The 19,703-nt window shown below is 39.7% G+C and overlaps 1 protein-coding gene across 2 annotated transcripts in view; it reads right to left on the bottom strand.

Annotated features, from left to right (window-relative positions):
* Nucleotides 1–19,703, bottom strand: part of myo10 (myosin X) — a 167,035-nt gene that overhangs the window by 35,595 nt on the left and 111,737 nt on the right. For both annotated transcript variants that reach the window (XM_039815523.1, XM_039815522.1), the window contains exons 12-19: nucleotides 19,066–19,212; nucleotides 17,271–17,371; nucleotides 14,309–14,375; nucleotides 13,886–13,978; nucleotides 11,678–11,746; nucleotides 9,850–9,932; nucleotides 9,021–9,126; nucleotides 8,277–8,357 (exon numbers count right to left, since the gene is read on the bottom strand). In XM_039815523.1, the coding sequence (XP_039671457.1) occupies nucleotides 8,277–8,357; nucleotides 9,021–9,126; nucleotides 9,850–9,932; nucleotides 11,678–11,746; nucleotides 13,886–13,978; nucleotides 14,309–14,375; nucleotides 17,271–17,371; nucleotides 19,066–19,212 (747 nt within the window). The remainder of the gene's footprint in view (nucleotides 1–8,276; nucleotides 8,358–9,020; nucleotides 9,127–9,849; nucleotides 9,933–11,677; nucleotides 11,747–13,885; nucleotides 13,979–14,308; nucleotides 14,376–17,270; nucleotides 17,372–19,065; nucleotides 19,213–19,703) is intronic.

Raw genomic sequence — 19,703 nt, 5'->3', positions numbered from 1 at the left:
GGGATTATCGCTCACTGCTCAGTAGGGGCTCCTTCATTGGGGTTTGGGGAATCCCTGGAACAATGTTTACCGCTCATAGAAGGACCCAAATCCAATCTAAATCCCTGACTCTGCTGGATTTAAGTGTGAACCAGTTTGGAGGAGGTTTCTCGTGGTTTTGAATTTCTCAAAAACATGAATGAGTCAAAGCGAACCTGCAGAGGTGCTACTGAGCTGAAACCATTACAAAAAAGACAGACTTTTTTTTACAAATTACCTCCAGCTTCTTTGTGCAAGTTCTGGTAATAAATAAGAACATCAGAACAAATGCTGTTAGCCTTTTTGTGCAGGTTGTTCATCACTACTGAACAAAATGTCTTGAATCAACACCAGTCTGAACCAAAATAAAAGAACAATGAAACTAAATAGAGACATTTCAGAATATCAACATGCGTGACAAAGAGCAGCTATGGTCTAGGGATGCAACTAATGGTTTCTTCTTGCATTATCGATTGATCTGACACTTATCCTTTCAATTGATCAATTCATGTTTGAGTCTATCAAATGTCCAAAAGCAGTGGAAAATGGCCATCAGAATTTCCCAGAGACAGAGGTGATGTCTTCTTGATTTGTCTGACCAACAGTCTGAAAACCCCAAACTACTCAATTTACAATTTACAATATAAATGAAAGAAAAGATGCCAATTATCACATTTGAGAAGCTGGGACCAAGCAAATGTCTGGCATTTTTGCTTAATAAATGATTTGCGCAAAACGTCTCGGAACGTTAACATACACCTGGCACGAGAAAGCACTTGAGTGAGGAAAATGACTGCAATTACTTCCCGTGGATGATTGATTTTAGAATTAATAATATTCTGCGTTTCTTATTAAAGAATCAACAGCAGGGTAATCTTGTTCCATCGACCACAAGTGAAATCCCATTAGTAAGAGAACAGAGCTGTTCTTACACAACAATCATCAGAGAAACTACTTTCCCATCATTATCATGTCATTAACATAACTGTCTCCTCATTATGTATTCAACCTCAATCATGTTTTGCCTTCCAAGCTCGATCATAATCATGATAATGGACTTACAAAACATATAGACCTGCAGGCTCCATCTCAAGTCCAATGTTTTCTTTTCCTTCTTGAAATTCAATATGGATTGATTCGGTTCTGAAAGTCCTCAAGTCCAATTAACGAGACGACAAACAGGAATCATCTGAACGGATGTCTGTTCGTCCAGTGCTTGGCATTTTAAAACTGCACAGCAATAATAACACTGATGGGTCTTATTCTTGCAGTTTAGTTAGTTAAGAAACAAGTTGTTGCATCTTTTTCAGGGTTATTTGGATTGGTAGAAAAATTACACGATGGTCAGAATTTGGTTGTACTTTAACATGCAACTCGATTTTTCGAACAGAGAGATTCTACCTGATCAGCCTTAACAGCTTTCTAGAGCTGCAAAGATTAATCCATTAATCAATTATTGTCAACTATTGAAAATAATTTAACAGATTAATCAAAAATGAAAATGATCGTTAGTTGCAGCACTACAGCTTTCCCCACCTTTGTACCAAATACAAGCCCCTGGCAAGAAAACTGCAGCAGTCCATATATTGATTTAGATCACTCTAAATTACTGCTGCAGCTCTATTATACTGTCTGATTAGCTATGTTTGGTCCAAAAATCTAAACTGATTGAGCAAAAGATTTGGAAGTGAATTGCTATCATTCAAAAACCCATTTAGACATTAAAATGCATGCTTAATATCTCTTTTTTTAAATGTTCCTAAGCAGATGCCACAATCTTCAGTAAAAATAATTTATATATAATATATTTGTGTGTGCAAAAAACTACAAAACTATAAAAATTAAACTTGTTAGAAGGATTTCAAACTGGCATTGTGCATCTGTCATGTAGATTAACACAACCCGCTGTATCTCACCTCATTCCACAGCACTAAAACCCTGCGCTGAACACCTAAACTCCCATGCAACAAGCGTGCACTTGAATGCACCGCTTCCCATTTGAAATAAAAATGCATCAGGTCTCACCGTGCATCGTCACTCCGAGCTTCGCTTCTTTCAGGGTTTGTCAGATCAGAGGAGACAATCGGGGAAAAGAACAGAAAAAAAACTTCCCAAAGCTGCTGTCTATCTCTCTGCGTCTCTGCTAACAAACTGACCGGCTCAGACACACACATTCACACACACATTACACACACACATTACACACACACACTGCCACCACTGAGTCAAACAAAGGCTTTCAAACCCAGAACTCCACTCCCCTTTTTGTGTGGAGAGGGAGGGCCGTGGTTTCCATGGCGATGCGTCTCCTGCTGAGGCTAATTTGTGCGGGGCCACTTGTAGAGAGTGAGTGTGTGTGAGGGTGAGTGTGTGTGTGCGTGCATGCATGTGCTGAGAGCAGTGACTGAGTGACTGAGGTTGAGAGAGAGAGAGAGAGAGCAGGCTGTTTACATTCAAACGTGGTGCGGGGACATTTGCGTCCACTCAGTGCAGGTCACTGGTCCATCAGCACCGGCATGACGCTGCCTCAGACTGTCTGAACTGGACGGAACATGACCATCTATCAACTACAGTACAACGAGTCATCGATACATATCATGTGTGATCTTATCCTGTTTGTTAACTTATCATGAGATACCTCACATAGTAAAACAGTAATAAAGTAAAATGCATGCATCTCTGTATGCAGGCTATTCATTACCTAAAAGCTGGGACACTCATATATTCATACATAAATGTATGTATGTATGTATGTATGTATGTATGTATGTATGTACAGTATATATGTATGTATGTATTTATGCATGCATGTACTGTATGTATGAATGTGTGTGTATGCATGCATGTATGTATGTATGTATGTGTATGCATGTATGTATGTATAATATATTTACATTATTTTTACGTATATTGGTTTTGCTTGATTTAGTCATAGGGACTAAATCGGAATAAGTAAAGTTGGATTAATTAAGTTTTACCTTATAATATACCTATAAAAATGACCTAGTCTATTCACCAATCCATTTTAATTTGTTCCAAACTAATCAGGAACAAGCAAGTAATCACATACAGTTTCTAAATCAGAATGAAGGTTGAATCTGAACATCTTAATACAGATTCCTAGTTCCAACTGATAAATAACAGGAACGGGTGAGATGTGTGTATGCAATTGTGTGTTATGCAGTTTGTTCTGCAGACACAAAAACACACAATGTGCTGCCAACACGGATTCAGTCAAAATCAACACACACACACACACACACACACACACACACACACACACACACACACACACACACACACACACACACACACACACACACACACACACACACACACACACACACACACACACACACACAGCCGAGCGACTGCATTTGATGAGCGTAGATGATGAGGATGACAGCTTTTTATGAGCGAGTGAGCGAGTGTGTGTGAGTGTGAATTGGAGTTGCTGTGCCGACACAGACACAAAGGAAAATGTCTACAAATGCTGACATCTGCCTGCTGATCCTCCTTTCATCCAAACTGAATCCTACGTCTGTCGGCTTAGAAGCAAAAAAGTGTACCGATCACAAAATATAAAGTTATAAGATTAAAACAAATAAGAGAACAAGAGTTGATTTGAGGGACTGTGTAATGTAATGTCTTTATTTACTCATCAAAAGAATTTTAGTGCTTTCGTTTTATATTTTATTTTAAAGGTAATGAAAAAAAGACTTTGTATCCCCACGGTTCTTTTAGAGCAAGCATGTTCTAAAAGATAATATAGACAAATTCTGACTGACGAAAGAGGAGATTTAAACAGGAGAAAAAAGACCTCCTATATTATATGAGCTCACAAACAATTACGTTTTTGGTTTGGTTCATTTTAGCCAATCCAACTAGTCTCTGTGTTTACGTTCGGTCCGAGACAGAGAGAAGTGTTTAAAATGTTTTATGTAAAACTAAAATGTAGTTGGAAAGGCTTACGTACCATGCTTGTCTGGATATCCAAGAGGTTGAGAATACAAAGATAGCATGGCCCACAGTCAGAATCGGCACAATTGTGAGAATAAGGTTGTTAGGTTGAAAAATCCCGAAATTTTCCTTTATGAGGCAGTTATCAATATCTGATCTGGTGTCACTACCCGATGTGAGTCGAGTGCAGATGTGAGTTGCGCATGCGTCACTTTGCGACATCCCTGCGATCCCCGATGTCAGTTCTAGATTAGAGGCTGAAGTATCCGACAAGAACCTGCTAACGAGAGACTTCTGTAATGTCAATACAATGAAAATGGACCTACGGAACGAAGTTCGTTCACTGCTGGCTACAAGTTAACAATCAAACACAACGAAAGCTGTCACTTAAATTACGTTTTGAGCTAACGTTAGCAATCAAACAATCCTAGATAGCTAAAATGGTTTTGAAATGATTTCCATCTTGTTATTGTTTGTATTTGAGAAAAGTTTATTATTTTATGGATTTCAGTGACATGACACTGTCATGAACTCTAACCCTAACCCTAACTTGTTATGACAAGTTCATGACAGTGTCATGTCACCTTATGTAGATACCTTCAAGTAAAGTGTAACCAAAACTGGTACCTAAATCAGTGAAGTCACTTCCTGGTAAGAGTTCTGTGTCTTTGGTGTGTGACTATTTGAAAGTATACATAGCTACTGTATGTGTGTCCTAATTGCATTTAGAGCCAACAGTCTGTCGGCACCATTATGCATTCTGTCAATATATTGATATTTCCACAGAGACTCCACTTCCCATCTGCAGGAGTCCCGTGACCCTGCAGGCTTTTTACAACACACTGTTACATCACTGCACGCAAAAAATAGCTGGGGGTCTATCATTCCCAAAACGTCTACTTTCATAAAATGTCAAAAACAGAAGAGTTAAACGTTAAAACTTAAGGTTTCTGAGGCAAACTAGACAAATAATGACTTTGCTTCCACATTGAATTGATTTCAGTGGGTTATTTGTACTGTTTCTGACATACACACTCCCACAACATCATCGTCATACTTTTATCTCCCTCCATCTCTCTCCATCTCTCCTGCCCTCTGACACCTGCTCAGAGCCAAACAGGCAGATGACAGGGACGCCTCTCGGGGGCTTTTAAGAGCCACGTGCCGTGTCGACCTGAACCTTGTTACCCCTGGGGCAGCCCCCCCCAAACCTTCTTCCCTCACTACATTAAGCCCCATTCAAAAGTCGTCATCCAGTCTTGTTTAACATTCGATCAGAAGAGACCAGACGGTCGTGTTTCGCCTCGGCTGTCCAGCTGGTCTCCCAGAGGACAATAAAGATCAGTGACACAAGTGCGTGTCTTATCTTTGCATCTATGTACTTAGATGGTGTACTATCTATCTATCTATCTATCTATCTATCTATCTATCTATCTATCTATCTATCTATCTATCTATCTATCTATCTATCGATCTATCTATCTATCAGAAATTAAGAAAATAAATTGGCCTTCAGACTCCAAAATTACACTTAAGCTGAATCACACACTCTAAACTAAACATTTTCCGTGTACACTTAGAACTAGGGATGGCTTAAAATAATTCTGCAATTAAAATCGATCTTTGTTTGAGTGATTTGATATCAATTAATAAAATCCTGAAATCGATCTTCTAATATGACATCACGGGCCGGGAGTTGCAATTCCATGTTTGGCCACTCTGTTCAATTTGCTTCAAAGGCCGGCACAAATCCTGGAGGGCCTGCTTTTCACCTGGATGTGTGCAGCTTTAAACCGGTTATCCAGGAAAAGTTGGTATTGTACTGCAAATTAAATTTCCCTAACCTAATTGCTATGGAATCAAATCAGAAATGTACATGAATCGGGACCTTGTAAATCGATCTGGGAAATCATTTGCGATACCCAGCCCTATTGAGCTATCTGTAGCTTTCCTTCTATAGAATGACTTTACAGCAGCATGCAGTACCTCAGAATACAGACAATTCAAAACCCAATTATTAATCGAAGACTCTGGAAAATGTAGGCATACCCTCATTTTCAATGGAGTCGAGCATGACAAAGACATCAAACAATCAATAACAAACCAGTTAAATTAGAAATAAAATCATACTAAACAAGAAACATCAGTTACAGGTTGATAGTGGACGGCTATTAAAGAGTCCTCAAGTGTCCAAGCGGTATTAAAGTATTCAGTTTTAGGTCATTTTGACAGAGAATCCTTTAGGCTGCTGCGCTAGCAATCACACTGACTGATCTGACTGTTCACTCCATGTACAGTATGATGTGGGACTTTTGTGTGTGCCTGCCAGTGCCTACATGTACCAGAATGCATTGCACGTAAGCTTCTGTCCAGCTGTTTCCAAGCTGAATTAGCCTGTAGTTCTTCCTTGCCTCCAACGCACTGAGGAATTTATTTTTCAATCGACTACATTTACCATCAACACTGATTGGATGTCCACAAAAAAAAAGGTGGTGAACTTTCCCTTTAAGTGCCAGAGCCTTTTCACACTGATGGCATTGGAATTATACCAGAGAGTCTTTGTGGTTACAAAGACAATCTCCAAAAACATTCACAGTCAGCTACTTTACATTTCAATTAGTTTCTACCAGACAGCTGATAAGCAGAGAGCAAACCATCTAGGGCTGCAACTAACCATTATTTTTATTGTCGAATGATCTGTCTAATGGAGCTCAGCGTAAATTCTTTCAGGAAGACTTCAAATGACTTCCGTCACCGCTCTCTCTTCCTAAAACAAATCAGCTGTTTAGAGGCGTTCACTTTTCATTTAAACCATTCAGAATCGGCCATGAATTTCACGAGCCAATCACAGCATTACATCCCTGCTTTAAATCTGTTTCTCTCTCTGCTGCTGTCAGCTGTCATTTCAGGCAAATCGTGCAACCCTCCTCCTCCTCCCCTTCCTCCTCCAGTCACCATCTCCCACGGCATCCTGGGTCTTCCTCCAGCAGAACGCTCCGTTGACTCCTTCGGTCCGGTCTTTGGGTTCCTTCACCGCCACCACCAGTGTCTAGACTCCATCGGAGGATATTTCCTGTTTCTCTACCCCTTTAAAAATTATTTTACAACGATGGGAGTCTAATCTCCAAAGACTAGAGAGAAAAAAAAAAGACCCAAACCGATTCAACGATTATCAAAATAGTTGGCGATTAATTTGATAGGAGACAACTAATCGATTGATCCATTAAACATGGCAGCTCTAAAACCATCAGTGATGCCCAGGCACGGGAACTATCAATACCTACTGACGTCAACAATCAATACGAGCGATTCCATGTCGACAGTATTTCGACTAACTTGACACGTCTGGCGTTTGATTTTACCATAAGTGGACGAAGCACCTAGACAAATATCGACAAGATACTGAACTGAGAATAGTCCTGCCAATGAGTTAGTCAATACTCCGATAGCCCGGGGACTCTGGCTGGGTTTCAACCAGAAAGGAATGTTTTGGCGCCATATTTACAGGCAGTTCATTGCACTGAACTGCCTTGCACTATATTTATATTTAAATCTTAAATCTCAGGCTATACTGATATTGCACTATTCCTTCCGTCTCTTCAATTGTTATTGTATATTTTTTGTAAATTTCTAAATTCTATTGTATTGTTTTTTTTTTTATATATATATTTTCTTACTGTCCTTTCTGTCTTTATTCTTTATATGTTAAGTGAGTGTTGTACTCTGAGAGCAAAGATTAACCGGAGTCAAATTCCTTGTTTGTTTACGCAAACCTGGCCAATAAAGCGGATTCTGATTCTGGTTACAGGCCAGAAATTAGACACAATATTTTGTGATTATAGATCATCTCCAAACAGTGTTGGGAGTCACCATGCAGAGATGGTGATTCCCAACAATCTTTTCCTGAATAACATTTGTGTACATTATGCCCGCATCCTCCACTGCTCCAGCCTGTTGCTAGGCAACCAGGGTGGGGGGGGATGTCAAAGGGCACCAACAGGGCCAGACACTTCTCATTCCTGTCTGCGGCTCGTTGGCCGGTGGGGGAGGACTGTTTGATTATTAAAATGACAAACGATTCACACACACACACACACACACACACACACACACACACACACACACACACACACACACACACACACACACACACTGTGTGATACTTCAGTGCTCCGACATCCTGACCTGCTTATGTTTACTCTGTGTGTGTGTGTGTGTGTGTGTGTGTGTGTGTGTGTGTGTGTGTGTGTGTGTGTGTGTGTGTGTGTGTCTATATGTGTGTGTGTATCAGCACTCACCTTGTGTGTATTTGGTTTGATGCATCGAACGAAATAGGGGTTGGAAGTGCTGAGTGTGGCCATCAGGGAGTGCAAAGAATCCTGCAAAAACAAAACACTCCTGTTAATACTTCAGTATTATTACTGTGATTACTTCTACTACTACTGGAGCTACTACTTATAATACTAGGCCTGGGTTAAAATAACCGATTCCCCAATTAAAATCGATCTTTGTTTAAGGGATCTGATATCGATTAATACAATCCGGAAATCGATCTATTAATACATGTCTTTTCACCATAGATGGATAAGTAAAATGTTCTTTAAATAAACTTTTGGGGGGGTCAATTCCTAATGTAAACATTAACCTGGTGCATTATAAAAATATATTTTAGAGTTGCTTCTTGCTTGAACAATTTACAGCAGAAGTTCTCTGAGGATCTCTTTTACATCCAAGCTAAATTGGATTTTGTAACTGAAATTTCCCAAACCCGATTGACATGTGATGTGATCAAATCGGGACCTGATAAATCGGAATTGAATCGATTCGAAAATCGACGGAAAAACGCTGAATATATACAACCACAACAACAGGTGGCGCCAAATGGATGTTGCAGCCCCTCATGACCGGAGCCGTCAATTCACACTCACAACTAGGGCTTTAAATCGCAATTGTATTGAAATTGCAATGAGGACTATTGCAATATCCAAATCACTGGGCAAAAGACGTAGAAACAGTCAACACGTTGGGTATCTGTGGCTCACCTTAAACTGGGAGCTGACTGTGGGCCGTCTGTGCTTGGTGCTCTTCAGGGTGTCCTGTTTGTTTCGGCTCAACACGTGTTCAAACAGATCGTAGACAAAGTCCAACCTGACAAAACAAAGGGAAACAGATGGAGTACACATGCTGTGTATACACATTTACAAGCAAAAGAGGGATGCAGGACATGACAGCACAAGAGCTTTATAATTTAAGGAACTGCAGTTAAAAAGTTGTTGTAAAAAGTTGCACTGATAATGCACCCTACGAATGATGTACTCCATTTACATAACTATCTGGAAATTCCCCCATGAGGATGAATAAAGTATCTTATTTCTATATCTATCTATCTATCTATCTATCTATCTATCTATCTATCTATCTATCTATCTATCTATCTATCTATCTATCTGTAGAAATTAAGATAACAAATTGGCTCTGTTATACATCCTTCACACTAGGGATACGCTTTATTCTCATATTTGTATTTACAAAATCAAGCAAACGTTTCAATTAATATGATAATAAAGTCCCGCAAAGAAATATAAACCATTATGCTTTTCAGGTGTGATTATTGCTGCTTATTTCAGTTTAATTATCATCAACAAAGCATGACAATTTGTGTGAATTTGCAATTGACAAAAATATTATTACACCAATCCATTTGACACAATATAACAATTAACATCTGGAGACATGCACCAACATGCCACTGAGCAAGGCATTTAGTCCCCAGCTCTTTCTTTGTATGTAAATGACAGCAGGATGAGGCGACTCTCTGGCCCCACATGTCTCTTCTTTGATGACGAAGAGTTAGAAAAAGCTGTAACGTACCTGCTCTCCCTCAGAAGGTTGAGGATGTCGTCTCTGAAAGTGTCTCTGTTCTTCGCCAACATCCCCCTCACGTCGTACAACACCTGCAACACACCACCAGGGGGCGGCAGAGAGGTTTTACAGGAACAAAGAAAAAGAGGAGCAGCTCCTGAACATGTGCTTTCACCTTCGGACTTTTATTCATTTCTTTTTTACTCTTATTTGTTCTGAAAGAAAGTATTATGAACAATGATCTTTTACACCAAACTTTACTAGTAACTTGTAATTAGCAGTGAACCACTATTCAACCTCTATGAAGTATAGTAATAGAAATGAACTTCAGAGTGTTAATGAAATGGTTATGGGTTTGAGTATGTACTAGTGTAACAGATATGAATTGAAGTATTTGTAATTGATATGAATATAAGGATGGAGAAATCAGATGGATGCAATGAAAATGAAATGCATATTTTTGTCACTCACTTAGGAAACTTTTTTTAAGCACTAATAAGTTAAAATCGGGCAGTCACTAGGTATTCCTGACATGGATATGTAATTCATGTGTGTGTGATTGTAATCGAATCGGGTATTGTATTAATGCAGAGATCTTCGACAGGGGGTCCGGGACCTTTGAAAGTTTTCTTCACAAATTAAAATATATTGACATGAATCCAACATATTATTAGTTAATATAAATCCCCACTGTTGATAGGCAAACTGGCCTATAGGTAAGGTAGTCACTACGATAGCCATCCACAGATACAGTATATCCTAAATATTCACTGGGCCACATGTATGTTTAACATTTAAACATGATTTATAAAATCATGCCAACAATTATTATTTTAATAGCTTAGTATTCTATGCAAAAAAGGTATGTATAAAGGCTTTAGGCTGCCCAAACGTTATTGTAGGCCCAGTTTAATATGCAACTTCATTTTATACAATATATATAGTAGGGGATCCCTGTTCCATCTCACTTTCAGCTAAGGGGTCCCTGGTTAAAAATAAATGTTGAAGTCCCCTGTATTAATGGAGAGGATGTAAAGAAATGTGTGCACAAATCACAGGTGAGTTCACTGAGAGACACTCCCACTGAGAAGTGATTGTCAATTATTCCCACAGCCCTATGTTCCCACATTTCTAAGAAATATTTTTTTGCACTGAAAATTAGGCCCTATGTTCCCACAGTTCTAAGACTGTTTTCAAAATTAGGCCCTATGTTCCCACAGTTCCCACATTTCTAAGATTTATTTTCCAAAATTAGGCCCTATGTTCCCACATTTCCTTTTTCATGAATTTGTATCAGACTTTATCTCCCTAACCCTAACCCCTAACCCCTAACCCTAAAAAATGCTGTGGGAGCATAGGGCTTAGATTGAAGGGAAATGTAGGAACACAAGACCTAATTTCGAAAATGTCCTAGACATGTGGGAACATAGGGCTGACCCCCCCCCTACTTGCAGGACCAACAGGTTCGAAAACTCTTTTGTCCCAACTGCCACCGGTCTTTTAAACCAACCAAGGTAGTTTAAATGTTGTATTCATGTATTTACTTGTTGAATGTTACGCTCCATTGTTTTTGATTTCTATAGTTCTTTACGGTCTACCTGTGTTTTGTGATTTCTACATTGCATGTATGGCGTGTGGTACTGCTGGCTGTAAACCAAATTGCCCCTCGGGGAGAATGAAGTTTTCCTAGACCTTGACCTAGTTTTTTTTAATAAATGGTGATGCTGCAGCGAGAGCAGCGTGCGGGACTTTCTCTTTCTTCAAACACAGAACTATGCTAAAATAAAATGAAAACCACACAGGCAGCACTAAGTATCTTAGTATCTCAGTATCTTACCTCTCCTGCATAGTGCCTGACTCCAAAGTTGTGCACGGCAACGCGTGGTTTCACATAGAAGGAGTTTTTCTGCGGAATAGAGAAAGGAAACAGTTTAATGATACGCCTTGCTCCATCACAGTCACAGAGAAAAGATGATTACAAATCCCATTTGTAATCGTTTCTACAGCTGCTTCCTGAGGGCTGAGCTCAGCATATGTTGACCGAAATCATACCGACATTTAACTAGAAGAACAATGTGTTCCTAACACTGTTGTAAAATGTTTATTTTTAAATAAATATTTGCCAAAAGAAAAGCTGTAAAATGAAATGTGTGAGTAAAGAATGAACTCCTATAGCTATTACCCTTTTCACCGGGTTTAAACAGTCTTCCTGCCTCTAGTTTGAAATATCCGATAGTCTTTTATTCGATTCATAATGCAGTTTAATAAGGCTGTAAAGCTTCACTAAGAGCACAGCCAAGAAAATATTCACTGAAATACAGTATTTACTGGCGCTCATATTTATTCAAATTAAACTCTTCTAAATGTTTACTACTTGCACTCCCATCAGTGATTAAATCAAGTCAAGCTGTTTGCTCCAGATTCAAAAGCCAAGAACTGTACAGGGATCCTGTTAGCAACAGATGCTAACAACATTATAAATGTGCCTGCAGCTGTTACTTTTACCATAGAACAAATTACTGTGACGTAGCGCGAACACAAAAGTCACTTCCGAGTGGACAAAGGACTCAAAAACTTGTTTATTTTTGCTGTTATTCACAGCACTAACTGTAACGTTTAAAGATATATAGTTTAAAACCCTCTGAGGACGAAAGACTCACCGATCGCGTCCAAACAATGTTTGACAAAACAATAATACAGAATTAAATTCCAGACATTTATTTACTACTTTAATCATATATAACTTAAGTCAGTTAATCAATCAATCAATTGGTACAACACATCGTAAGTTTAGGTTTATTTTCAAAAGAGATTTGAGGAATTTCAAAAAGCTAACATCAACATTTCAGCTTTAGCACCAAATTTTGTCTTTACAGAAAAGATTTGGGCATCACTATACAGAAAGCTGAGTTTGTTCTGGACATTTTTATATGACACACGTGGGGATCAGTTATATGCAGATACCTTAAAAAGGTAAATTTAAGAAGATGTGTTAAAATGCCCTTAAGCTGCCTACACATGATACACGATTTGCTTTCTGCACACCACTAGGTTAGCCTAGCTCCGCCCTCCTACGTAATTCTGCTCAATTTTTATTTTCCTTCAGTAAACCGTCTGGGTGAGATGCGAGCGAAGCCATTCGGTCCGTTGTGGCAACACTGCCGAATATCCAGAAGTTAGAGCCCGAGCAAGACCAATCTTTGCTGAGTTGTGTTGGTGGCCATGATGTTGTGGCCCTCCTCCTCACGGGGTTCGGGAACAGTTTGATTTTCCAGCTCGCTCCGTTAGTGGTGAAGGAGTTGGCTAAGGCTAACACTAGCGATGCTAAGCCGACGTCATGACCAAATGTTAGCGATTGGTTATGGCAGATCCAGAGTGGCTCTGGGCAGATCCAATAGTTTTAAACTTCAACAGAGTACCCGCCTTCAAGGAAGTTAACACTTGTCAATGGAGAGTGGCCAGACTCTCTGTACAAATGAAATGGACCAGAGTCTGGTAGGACCAGGCTAGTGTACCAGAGTCTGGTAGGACCAGGCTAATGTACCAGAGTCTGGTAGGACCAGGCTAATGGACCAGAGTCTGGTAGGACCAGGCTAATGGACCAGAGTCTGGTAGGACCAGGCTACCTAGATAGGGCGCAGAGAGCAAAGTGCAGCGCAGGTAAACGTCATCAAGGGTGGCAAGGAAGCTTTTTCCCCGTTGCCAGGTTAACGACATGCTGTTATCACATTGGCTGCGCTTTTGAAAGGTCAGCTGCAATTAGGTCGAAGTTGCAAAGTTGCATAGGAAATCAATGGAACGGCGGGCGCAAAGGGTTTTGCCGCCTATCATGTGTAGGCGGCTTTAGACCTCAGAGGGTTAAAACACCGAGGTCCGACCTATCTGACGTTTCTGCTGTGGTTATTTTCTGTACTATGTTGCTTTGCTAGCGTCATAAACATAAAAGCATAAAAGCATAAACTGAGTTCATGTGAATCTTGCCATTTAAAAAAACCTGCTGAAAGGTCAACAACCTCAACTGTTCGTGCGTTAGAAGGAGACGTACTGAGTGCTGGCTGTGGAGTTTCTCCAGTAAGGTGTCGTCCGTGGCTTTGGGGAAGTGACTCTCCTCGTTCATCAGTGCCAGGACACCCAGTTTCTATGGAAACACAGAGAGAAAATTATCATCTCAGTTGTCCTATTCCTCACTGCTATTGTTGACATATATTACATTCATTTCAGTTCCCTCTTTGCTTTTAGGTAAATATTAGAAGTAATATCGTCTCCAATGCCTCCCCAACAAAGTATTTTATTATTATCTCATTATTTAGAACTGAGTTACTCCTAATCTTACCTGCAACAAGACTCTCTAGAAATGCGTTTTTAAAGTTATAGAAACTCTCTTTGTCAACAGCATCATTCTACTTTCTTCTGTGCATAACTGGAGTTCTCAAATCGAGCAAGACTTTTGAATCGCCCCTTTTTGTACCTTCTCGATCAGATCCAGACACTCTCCGTTGTCCATCCAGTTGATGTCGACCCAAACCAGGCCTTCCCTGCAGGAGGCAGTCACAGAACAAACGACAGGGGTCAGAGACATTTTACAGCAAATGAAGAAATGCACAGCATGGAAGTAAACTCATTAATTGAGAAAAAAAAAAGATCTCCGTCCACACAAGAGTTTTAGCTCCAGTAGCAGAACTAATCTCTGTCCGTATTAACACGTCTTGACACTGCATATCACATGACTGTTTACACACACACTGGGCATGCGCGTACCGATGTAAACAGTAAGCAGATTGTCTGACATTACTCTGTAGGTGAAACTCATGGATGTAGAAGGTGAAAATACAACAACGGTGTAAACTAAGAGCAGGGATTTATCAGCCTGAAGCGACGACGAGATGGAACTGTTACTGAAAGGTGTGTAAGCTACCTAACCAATAAGACTGACTTACGTGCGTTGTCGTTTTCAAAGGTCTCCCTTTGTCCCCCGTTCAGACTAAAAAACAACCTGTGAGGTTTCAAACCAAAACGGGGGCAGCAGTGTTTCCAAATGTCTCCGTTTTAGCGGCTCGGAAACACCCGAGTAGTGTGGACATGAGGCACAAAACGTCTTGAAAGATCAGAGCCTAACCCTAACCCTAATTTGGTGCCCTTGGCAAGATTTAGTTTTTTTTTTTTTTTCGACGCTTTCTGCAGTTTTGTTGATGTTTTTGTCACTTTATTGAACGTTGTAGACATGCTTTTTTCACATTTTTTTGGTTGCTTTGTTAACGTCTCTAGCTTTTTTTTTCAACATTTATTTTTCAACGCATTTGTTGCTTTTTCAACGTTGTCGACTTCATTCCAATGTTTTTTCAACATTTATGTTGTTTATTTCAACGCACTTGCCGTTTTGTTGACCATTTTGGCATATTTCTGATGTTTTTGGCATTTTTTCATAATAACTTGAAACTTTTCTTTACTCATTTGACTGCCGTAGCATTTCTATGCTGCCTATCCACCGTAATATCCATGTTTAATGTATTTTCTTTCTTCCCATTTTGCACCTACTCTTATTATTGCATCTGTATATTCAACAATTAGCTCAGTGCTACATTTTGTGCCGTTTTATCCAAAAATCACCCAACCCAGAGGATAAAACACAGCCAAGACATTCTCCGAAGGCTGCAGCTTTGCAAATCACGAAGCTAAGTTAAGTGTTGGTGGGGCTTCGGAGCCACTGCCTTCAGGCTGGTGACCTCATCAGCTGTGTTTTCTAAATATTGAGAAACATCAGGTAACAATTTTGGTCAGAGTGGATATGAAATGATGTTTGTGTATATATGTGGAATCCCAATACTTGGCAGGGCTCGGATTTTCCATGCTAGCTTAGCCAAAGCAGAGCTCAGATGCCTTCGGATGTCATGTTCAATGACATCTGATTTCACTCAGAACGTGTTCAGTTATGAAAAATTCATTTTATTCCAGACAAAACGCTCAGTTACATTGTAACCTTGGTTCTTGGAATCAAGAGACTACCTCTCCAGCTGTAGGCCACTCGGAAACGGTTCCGATCAAACTATCAGTGATTCCACGCCAGCACAGGTGCTTTATAGATGATAGCATAGGGCGTGGCCAGGCAAGCCGGTGTGTCTTAAAGAAGTATCCACGTACCTGACCTCAGGGAGATGATCCCTGTACATATGGAATATGTAACGGTGGAAAGATAGTCTCGATACGATAGAGAACACACATTCACCATTTTAAAACATGTCAAAAGCTTGGAGGAACCAATAGCCACATGTTCCGCTTTCCAACAGGGGAACTGAAGCTGGTGTCTATGGCTTCTCTTGAAAAACAAGAGACAAAAAGAGTAATTTTACCTCACAGAATACTGGAGTTGTTGGTCTACCGCTGCCTCGACCGATTAGTTTGCTTTTGTTATCGTGTGACTTTGGTGTTTTAGAGGGTTAGGAACTGACAAAATGAAAGTAACTAACTGATGGAGGCAGCGGTAGAGCAGCAACTCCCATGTTCTGCGAGATAAAATGAATGTTTTTGTCTAAGGTGTCTGGCGCTCTTTTCAAAGCCCCGACTCCTTTGACAAAAACAGTAACTTTACCTCGCAGAACAACTTAGATATATAATAACAGATATTGATATTTTTTATTTTACTTTGATTTTATTCCAGACAAAACACACATTCACCATTTTAAAACATGTCAAGAGCTTTGAGAAACCCCCTATCTAACAGGAAACTGAAGCTGTTAATCTCTGCTCTCTTCTAAGCCACCAGACTCCTTTGACAAAAACATTTTACCTCGCAGAACACTGGAGTTGCTGCGCTACCGCTGCCTAGGTCAGTTAGTTTTTTTTGTGTTATTGTGACTTTGGTGTTTTAAAGCGTTGGGAGCAACAATGCGATGGAGGCAGCTGTAGACCAGTAAATGTATATCTCATATAATCACACTTACAAAAGATCTATCCTTTAAATATTGGTTTTGTTATAAATATTAAATAGTAGACACATAGCAGGCCAGAGTTATCCCCAAAATAAATAATGACAAATAAAGATGATTTTCCTAAACTAGGTCAAACTAACCTGGTCCCGCGTCCACATCTGTTAGGTATTATGCACGAGTTAGGGCAATTATTATTTGAGCAACATTGAACTAATATGCGTACAAAGCATGGAAGCATTGAATGAAAGCATTAAAAACGGTTTCCCTGCCCTGCCTGAAAACTTTAAACTCTTTAAAAATAAACCTGACTGTTGTTCTCTGCCTTTGTAGACAAGATCAGCTAACAATGAAAATGTTAAATTAGACTTTGAAGTTTTGTTATAAAACCCAATTTTTGGGCTGAACTAATGAACTGCATTTGGTTTATTTGAGTTAACGGACGACGACAGACTTTTGCAGCGACAAACAAAACGAGCCATCGCGGGTAAAACAACCTCCACCTACTTGTTGTATTCAAGTTGCTCCAGGGAGAAAATGTGCTTGTTAAAATATTCCTGAAGCTTCTCATTTGCATAGTTGATGTTGAACTGCTCAAAGCGGTTGACCTACGGGGGGACAAAATAGGGCAGACGTTAGACACAGAAAACACAGACGGAGAGTTAATGAACCGAAGAAGCCTGCGGTGGATTTCCTGATTGACAATTAAAGAATAATTAAAACACTTGGGGAAATGGGGAAATAAAGCGTTTTTATTGTTGACTTTAATTGAGTGTGCTTGTTTTGGGGGGGGGCAGTGGAATTTTATTTTATTCAGTTAAACTTTGTTTATCCCTGAGAGAATTTTAGATTCTGGGTTCATATCAGACACACACGAGAATCCCTGAGTTTTGAGATCGTTTGGCTCGTAAGTATTAGGCCATGATCACACTTGGCATTTAGTTTGACAAGAAAAAGTTGACTAAGGGGCTTTTGTTTTTTGGTTCCAAAAAACAGCCGCGAGCAATCTTTGGTTGCTATAACAGCAGCGGGAGCATGCCTATGTTCCCACATTTCTAAGAATTATTTTTTTTTCACTGAAAATTAGGCCCTATGTTCCCACATTTCTAACAAAACATTTCAAAATTAGGCCCTATGTTCCCCAGCCCTATGTTCCCACATTTTAAAGATTTTTTTCTAAATTAGTCCCTATGTTCACACAGTTCCCACATTTCCTTTTTCATAAATTTGTATCAGATTTTATCCCCCTAACCCTAACCCCAACCGTAACCCTAACCCCTAAAAAAATTGTTGGAGGATAGGGCTTAAATTGAAGGGAAATATAGGAACACAATACCTAATTTTGAAATGTCCTACACATGTGGGAACATAGGGCTGTGGGAACATAGGGCCTAATTTTAAGAAACATCTTAGAAATGTGGGAACATAGGGCTGAGCCCACAGCAGCTACTGCTACAGTATCCTAGAGTGCTATAGAGACTGAGTGCATCTTGTCATACTCTGAAAGCCACGCCCACCGAAGAGGGAAATCAACTCTCCGCTCTCCATTGAATTGTGATGGTGCCTCCTCTTCAATTCCGTCTGCTGGCAAATAACAGAAAAAATACTTAAAAGCTAATGTATGGGGATATTCACTACCAACAGGGTAAATAACCCATAACCTAAGATTTTATAAGCTGCTGACCCTAAAACCGAGCTTTTACAAAGACAAAAGTGGATACAGACGTGAGGAATCAGCAGAGAATGGGGAGACACTAAGCTAACGTTATGCCCGACGTTACATTTGCAGCAAGAATTTCGTTACCAGGTCAAATATCCAAATGTCAGTTTTAGGCTATCTATATGTCTGTAAGTTAAGCTAACACACGTAACGTCGGACATAACTTTAGCTTAGTGTCAGGATCCCACAGTCTTGATTCCTAACATCCGTATCCACTTTTGTCTTACTAAAAGCTCAGATTTTCGGGTCGGCAGCTTACGTTATGCTTATCTTTGCATTGTTAGTAGCGAATATCACCACACAGCAGTTTTTAGGCATTTTTCTGTTGACGAGGAGGAACCTTCACGTAATACAAGTCAATGGAGAACAGTAGTGGGGAGATCTTTTACCCTCTGGTGGGGGAGGGACTTAAATGCGCTCTATCTATGTGGAGCGGGGCAAGATAAAACAAAGTGGTCGAGCGATCTAGAGAAACAAACGTGCCCTAGTCAACTTTTTGTGTGTGTGATCATGAATGGCCCACGTGTGAACATTGCCTTAAAAGGGTTTCATGGTAAATCTTTCCCACGAGTTCAAACACACCTCGAAGTTCTCAAATCCAAAGATGTCCAGGATGCTGATGGATTTGAAGTCTTCTTTGCCCCTGATGCGGTTGTTGAGCTTGCGGATGATCCAGTTGAAACACTGAGAATAAAGTGCCATGGCCATGGAGTCTCTGGAGTCCACCGCCTGCAGACGAGCAGAGGGAAACGCAAAACTCAAACAACAGACACCAGGCAGAATGAACAGAAAACTAGTAGTTTTACACTATGATATTATACCACTATATTTCAGACAAAATGTTTATCACAGAAAATTAAAATTTAATCTTAAAAATATATAGTTACACTTACAAAAAAATGTATTTACACCTTATGGCTCTTGTTGCATAATCATTTTAATTTTAACTTTAATAATCGCTGCAGTTGCAGGTTTAGTTTGGGTTTTTTATTTCAGATTTGGGGGTTAGGGTTAGGAATTTGATCTTGTCTGTCCTTTGATTCGTTTAGTTTTTGCTTCTGATTAATCATTCAGGATACTAAAAGATGAACTTCTCATCTGCCCTGTGTAATTTTATATGCTAGTACCGCCAAGGAGGTTATGTTTTTGGTCTGTTTTTTTATTTTTATTTGTCTGTCTGCAGGATTAAAGGAAAACTATTGGCCCGATTTTTGTGAAAC

This window comes from Perca fluviatilis, chromosome 11 (assembly GCF_010015445.1).
Source record: "Perca fluviatilis chromosome 11, GENO_Pfluv_1.0, whole genome shotgun sequence".
Taxonomy (NCBI): domain Eukaryota; kingdom Metazoa; phylum Chordata; class Actinopteri; order Perciformes; family Percidae; genus Perca; species Perca fluviatilis.
The sequence above is the reverse complement of the archived record's forward strand: the minus strand, read 5'-3'. Positions and strand labels throughout refer to the sequence as shown.